Source organism: Salvia miltiorrhiza, chromosome 4 (assembly GCF_028751815.1).
Source record: "Salvia miltiorrhiza cultivar Shanhuang (shh) chromosome 4, IMPLAD_Smil_shh, whole genome shotgun sequence".
NCBI classification, from domain to species: Eukaryota; Viridiplantae; Streptophyta; class Magnoliopsida; order Lamiales; family Lamiaceae; genus Salvia; species Salvia miltiorrhiza.
In genome coordinates, this window is record NC_080390.1 from 20,759,422 (window position 1) to 20,767,002 (window position 7,581).

Below are 7,581 nucleotides of genomic sequence, written 5' to 3' on the forward strand. Positions count from 1 at the left end.
ACACATAATAATTCGATTACTAACCATCGTTAGACATTGTTCAATTGAGAAGAATATAATTGAAGCTCTACGGATGATTGTTATGCCAAAAACTAGGCGTGGGTTACAGAATGTTAATGGCTTCGAAATTTTTGGCAAACTGATTATTGATGAATAAAAGATAAAATCACAAAGATAAACCATTTTAGGCGTGGATCAAAGATTAAAAGAAAACATCATAAGGAAATGTCTTGTTTTGGTTTAAATGTCCCAAATAATAACATAAGTGGGTCTTTGTATAATTATTTACAAAAAAGGGTTGTTTTTGAATTTTTAAGAATTAAGTCGTGTCAAATTTGGACAACAACGAAAGTTGGTGTATTAAAATGTAAAATCCTAACTTCGCGTCAAATATGGATTTTTGGCAAAGTTTGTGTATTTTCATGCAATTATCCCTATTTTATTTATTTATTTATTTATATATTTTATTGTATATCCACAATTTATTTCCGTATTTATACGGTATTACATACTTTAGACGAACTTCCCAGTCGGTGACCCAACTTCCCAGTGGGTCACCACTCTTGCTTGTGCTCTGTGTCAAGCACGCTTAACTTTGAAATTCTTTTCGAGTGGTCACCAGTACAGAACACTCGTATTATTGATATATCTACATCTATTAATTCATTTAAATGCTATATACTCACTCATATATTTATAATCTTTGAATATGTGGAGATAATACCTGAAATATGTTGTTAATTAGTGATCGAGTTCGTTTTCGTCCTTATTTTTATCGTCGGTAAAATATTTAATTATTAATTAAATTTTTTTTTAACATTAATACACCAAAAGTGTTTTAATTTGGTTATTATAATGTGATTTGAATTTATTTGTTTATGTTAAATGCAATCAACATCATCATTGCCATAAATATATAAAACATATATAGTTTTAAGGGTTAAGTATCAAATAAACCCTTAACGTGGAAACCCTTATTACATTGCCGACCCTATGGCAAATGGGGTATCAAATAAACCCCTATCGTAATTAATTTTGAACAATTAAGCCCCCCGACTTAACGGAGAGTTAACACCGTTAACTTTCTTTTATTTTTGGGTTAAGTATCAAATAAGCCCCTAACGTAGAGGCCCTTATTACATCTAACATCCTATGGCAAGGGGTGTGTCAACTAAGCCCATGAAGTACTTAATTTTTGCCAATTAAGCCCTTCGTCTTAACGGACGGTTAACACCGTTTACTTTTTTTTTTTTTTTTTTAATTTTATCTCTCTCTCTCCCTCTCTCTCTCTCATCTTGGCTGCAATTACAATCTACAGTTTTGCGGCACCTACCAGCTCTCCCTCCACACACTGCACATGCAACCAAAGCAAAGCAACTAACCATATATGCACGAATTCAACATCTTTTAGTAATTGAAGGAATCGCGATGGGTTATCTCTCATGTAAAGCGGAATCATCCATCTCCATCATCGATTCCCAGCTCGCCTCAGTAAAGGAAAAACCCATCAAAATCCAAGAATTCAACTACAAAGATCTTGAAAGGTTAAAATTTTGGTGTTGTGGTTGTCGTTGTGTGTTGAGTCTGGGGAAGGGAATTAACCGTGAGTCGAATCAAGGCGGTAGTGGCGTAAAATTTGATGTTGTCCGTTTGAGTCGACACAGGCTGCCTTGAAACAGCAACATGAGTTCTAATCAGTTTCTTGGGCATGGGAACTCCCAAAGGTCGAATCTTGTAAGGAAGCGGGAGAGGTAGAGGCCGCCGTCGGTCCAAATTTCTAGGCTTCTGAGGGGCTTTGCCTTGGAAAAGGGATGAAACAGCCTCGATTTCATCTGGCTCCCATGATAACTTTCTATCATAACTATCAAGCATCGTTTTCAAAATAGTCGTCAACTGAGTCGGGATCGGAAGGTGGAAGTCTGACGGAGCCTCAGTGTGCCGACGATGGCAAAGGTTCTTGGGAAGCTGCAGCTTTTTGTGGTTGTGCTTTTTGGTGCGAGAGCGCGATGCGAATGTTATTCCGTGTGAAAATCTGCTGCAGTGGAAATGATGTGAAGAGGTGTAGCAGATTAAGCTCTCCATCCATCAAAATCGAAAGCAATCAGGGAAGTTGCTGCTGTATTGGATCAGTTTGATGATTTCTAGCAGGCATTTCGTCGAACACCCGGTACACGAAGAATTTTTTTTTTTTAAATAGTTAACGGTGTTAAACGTCCGTTAGGCCGAAGGGCTTAGTTGGCGGAAATTAAGTACTTCAGGGGCTTGATTGACACACCCTTTGCCATAGGGTGTTAGATGTAATAAGGGCCTCTACGTTAGGGGCTTATTTGATGCTTAACCCTAGTTTTAATAATTAAAGCACTTGAAATATATAGAAGAATAAACATAAATTTGAAAAGAAAGTGCAAATGTAATTTTGTTTGAAAACATAAATATAAGTCTAGCATGGTAATAAAAGACGGAAAGTCCTAAGCAGCATCATCATCATCATCATCATCATCATCATCATCATCATCATCATCATCATCATCATCATCATCATCGGCATCAGGGGGTGGAGGTGGTTGAGCATTATACATCCTCATAAACTGTCGCAGCCCGACGTCTAGCCAGTGATAGCGTAGACTGGGTATCGATACGACTAATATAAACGAAGGAAACAAAGGCTGGAAAACTGATCTCGTCTTTAAGCGGAAGCAAGATAAACATTCATACTAACTTTGACATCACAACATTCTTTCTAGATCGTAAACATCGGCATCACTATATAAACCAAAGCATCAGAGTTTTTGTCAACATATAACAAACGATCATAGGTCAATATTTACATGGATTCAATATGTACAGAGTTACACAACAAAAGGTGATCAAACTATATGTATGGAGACATATAGCTGAGAGTGTATTCCTTAAATAAGTCTAGAACAACTCAAAAGCATAAAGATGCCACAGAGGTGAAAGTGTGACAAAAGGGTGATCATCCGAGCCATCCTCCGACCATGCTTAACCTGCACATTTAGAAATATATGCAGGGCGTGAGTACATAATACTCAGTGGGCAGACGCCAAAAAAAACAAGAAAGGTGCTCTTAGAGCTATATGTTTGAAACTTGCCATAACATCAGCAAAACACAGAAATAAAGTTAGCGTCAAAGAAATCTGTGCATGCAGTTTTCATAATTAACATCATAAAGAAGTGTCTGCAGACAAGTAATCAACATGTATGTACCGCCTCTACAACTCATCATCATAACCAAGGTACTGAGAAGTAGGCCTCCTTCTCAAGCACCGTGACCGGCCGACCCAAAGACGGCTCACAGTCACCTCTGTGTACACAACCCCACTTTTGGCAGGATCCGAATTCGTCTCATCAGTAGAGGGTAACACACAAGTTCATCATCAGAAATATTGGCAAGTCAAACAGTTCATAAACATCATTTAACTCAACATTTGATAAACTCATAACATCATAAAGTCATTTCAGAAAGCTCGTAATATTTGCATACTCAACATATTCTCAACATACTGCCCACCTGTAGAGCTCGGCGAAATGTAGGTGGTACTCGGAAAGATCTTCACTTACGTCCTCGACTGGTCTCTGTAGTTGTAAACATCGGAGTAGTGCATGCAACAAGTGAGGAACTACTTAGAAACTTCCTCACAAAAAGCTTAACCTTAAACTTATTATAACACTCATCAAAATATTCTCCAGCTTATCTCCGTCTAATCACTCGTTTCTATGACAAAACTCTAATCTTATTCTCAACTTAACACTCAAAGGCTAGATTAAAAGCAATCAAGCACATAGGCATGCATAAACACTTAAGCATACAACTCACTCATAAACATATCACAAGCAAGCAAACACAAGTTTGAATCGGAGACCAGAGCAGAGAAATGCTCGGTGGTCGGAGTGGAAAACTCAGCAGAGCGGAGTAGAGCAGCTCGGCAGGACAGCGGAGAAATACCCGCCAGGGCAGAGGAATCATGAACTCTCTGGCATAGCAGCAGAGAAATGCCAGAGGAATGGCGAACTCTTTGTCGCCAGAGGAATCAAACATCAGAGGAATCGATCGTCAGCAGAGAAATGAACTCGCTGGCAGGGCAGCGGGGAAATGAACTCTCTGGCATACCAGCGGGGAAATGATTTTCTCTGGTATGCCAGCGGGGAAACGACTTCTCTGGCATGCCAGCGGGGAAACGATTTCTTTGGCATACCCGAGGAATGACTTCTCGGTTCCGAGAAATCAAACGTCAGAAGAATCAAAATGCCAGAGCGGAGGAATGATTTCTCGGCTGAGTAGAGCAAAACTCAAGACAGAACGATGCAGTCAAGAGCAACTCGAAAACTCATCAACTTTTTCATTCTCAAAAGTCATCAAACACTCTCAACATCGAAAATACTTATCATGCATCATCATAACCCACTTACGAACTCTACAAACTCTAAAATCATCAAAATCACGCAACTCTTTTCATACGTTCTTACTCAACATCAAAACATCATTCAAGACATAACTTACAGATTTTTTTTCCAAATTCATATATCAAACTAAATTTTGCAAAAACTCATATCTCAAGACTAAGTTTTGTAAAACACATCTTAATCACTTCAAATCATCACATATAACATACGAATCATCACATATGACACATTTCTCATCTCGGTTTAAGAAAAGAAAGATTTTTAAAGGGTATGAACCCAAGTTTTTCGAAAATGAAGAAGATGGAGGAGGGGGAGTTTCTCATGCTTAAAACATCCTTTTACACACGCATAACACCACATACATCTCCCAACAAGTCTAGATCCAAAAGATCAGAACACTTACTCAAACAGTTACAAGAAAAAGGACGTCTTTTCTCGGTTCTTCAAGTTTTAAACTCCACTAAACTTCTTGAATCAAGCGTAGAAAATGTTTAAGGCTAGATTTAGCGGAGTATTATATCACAGTTAGGACTGTAACAGCTTGAGCTTCGTCTCCAATGGAGGAGAGAGAGAATGTCGTGAGGGAGAGAGAAGAAGTTGAAGGGCCGAAAATGATGAGAATGACGGAAAGAGAGAGAGACTCTTTGGTTTTAAACAAGATTCTTATTCTTTAAGATAAGAAGCATTAAATGCTCAAATAGTACTTTGTCTCCCCCTTAACAACATGTCTAATCCGCCTAATCCCACATGTGAGAAAGAGATTAAAATAATGGATGTGAGTGTAGGAATGTGTGGTGGTAAATAAAAATCATGTGTGCTAATTTTCGAAAATCACACATGACTCAAAAATAAGTGCGCACGTATCAAGTAAATCACATAACGTTAAACAAATAGCTCACAGAGTTATCACATTAAACGGATCATCACTCGTCATTACTCTAATCGTCATTCTAGATTAATCCTCTTTATAGCAACTCTCAAACACTACCTCGACTCTATCTCTAGCACTTCGTCTCACTCGAAAACAAATAACATCTCCATCTTAGTTCTAACATCATTCTCAATTCCCTTAACATCTCTATTTCACTCATATTACCATCCATCGATATCTTCCTCTCGTCTTTAGTAAGCTAGTCCTTAACTCTCAATAGTATTTCGATACTATTGTAAGGTAAACTAAATACGGGATGTTACATAAATGCCTCCAATTGAGCCATGCGGTCCTGCATCTCTTGGCGTGCTGCTTGCTCTGCCGCCAATCGCTCCTCCAGCGTGGAGATCCGTGTCTCATAAAGCTGCTGAGACATCGCAGAAGTGCCCGTGCTGCGGATAGACCCCCTACTAGCCTGACTCTGCCCGGCACTCCCGACGCCGTAGATCCGTGACCTATCCGGATGCACCACCTCCAAATACACCTCATCTAGCCGTGACTCTCGTCCTGTGGCAGCGGCCAGTCGATGAACCTCGGCCTAATTCATACATAACAATGCATAATTGTTAGAAAATAAATACATTCACTAAATATTTGAATAAACTTAAACACTTACGTCAATTCTTGCATCTTTCTCCGACGTATAACTTCCGTCGGCGTACATGTGGAGGCGGAGGAAGGTGGCATAGTTCGGTGCATCCTGGGGAAAATCAGGCTCCAAGCTCTGTAGATGCATTTATATAAGATAAATAAGTTATATTAGTTAAGATATTATATATATATATATATATATATATATATATAAATAGGGAGAGGTTCAAATAAGAACCACTAATAAAATAAGAACAGAGAACCATTTTAAGTCATTCGATCATCAAGATCTACGGTGGATGGATGCAGATGCTGGGTTTGAATCCTGAAGGGAGCAAAAAAATTATTTTTTTTTTGATGCATTAAATTTAATAGCGGATGCATTAATTTGTATAGCAGATGCAGTAATTTTATTGGTTCTTATGTTCTCACGATAATTGTGGTTCTCACTATAACTGCACCATATATAAATATATGTATATATATATATATACTTATGAACCTAATTATATAAGATAAATAATTTATATATATTTATATATATATATATATATATATATATATACTTATGAACTTAATTATTTGTTAATTACTAACCATATACTGCTGCAGGATACGAGTCGACTGAGACCCGCCCACGTGCCTACTGATCCCTGTACCCTCCCCATCAGGCTCGGACATCCGGTTGGCACGTGCTCGTGTAGAAACAGCCTCAACCTCGGGACGCTGCCAGTATTCCTGGAGTCCAGTTCAAAAATCGGGAGTCATCCAAACGAGTCTAGACATCTCTCTCCCTTGGCGGGTACACTCCTTGAGCTCTTTCTTGTAGTCGCTCATCATGTCGGAGTACCTTTTGCGGGCGTTTTTCTCCCACATTTTCCTCACGTCATGCTCATCCTCGGGCTGCCAACTAAACTCTTTCTGTTGAAAGAATGAGAATTAATTTAATATCAAACATTTTAACAATTTAATATGATATATTTATATGTACTATAAATTTAATTGTACCTGTAAGTCACCAAAAAATGTATCCTTCATCGCCTGGGGCGTCTACTTCCATGTGTACCCGCCTGGGTTATCAAACATCTTAAATGTGCGCGTGCAAGCTTTGGACAGGCCGATTGGCTCCTCCAACACACTGTGTACAAGTAATTTTATCACTTAATCATGGTGTACGAGAAACAATAATTTAAACTAAAATACTTACCCCTTCGTAGGATGCCTCTGAAATTTAATCCTCCCAGTACTCTCCTTAGCCGCTCTCTCTCTGATATCGGAAGCTGTAGGGCCCCTAGGCCTTCTAGCCCGTGAACTACTAGCAGAGGCCTGGGGAGTTTCGGGAGTCCTAGAAATATGTGTCCCGGACCCATCAGATGTATCTGCAGTAGCTTCTGGCGCATTACGGCCAGATCGCCTCCCAAATCCCAAGAAACCTCTATGGGTAGACATGATACCTGTTGCATACAATTACATTAACAAATATATAGCCAAATATAACATTAACAGTAACTAACAAACATAACAAATTTATTCTCAAATTCAACCAAAATGTGCATTTACATTTATTCATAATCATCACTACTATCATCATCACTATCGTTAGATGTCAACGGGGGATCCTCGTCTTCTAGTTC

At 38.7% G+C, this 7,581-nt stretch overlaps 1 protein-coding gene across 1 annotated transcript; it reads right to left on the reverse strand.

Annotated features, from left to right (window-relative positions):
- Positions 1 to 5,615: 5,615 nt before the first annotated feature.
- Positions 5,616 to 6,855, reverse strand: LOC131023131 (uncharacterized). Its single transcript, XM_057952675.1, has 3 exons — positions 6,545 to 6,855; positions 5,973 to 6,080; positions 5,616 to 5,894 (listed from the first exon to the last, which is right to left on the reverse strand). Exons 1-3 carry the CDS (start codon positions 6,626 to 6,628, stop codon positions 5,616 to 5,618), a joined length of 471 nt encoding a protein of 156 aa, XP_057808658.1. The 5' UTR covers positions 6,629 to 6,855.
- Between the last annotated feature and the right edge of the window lie 726 nt (positions 6,856 to 7,581).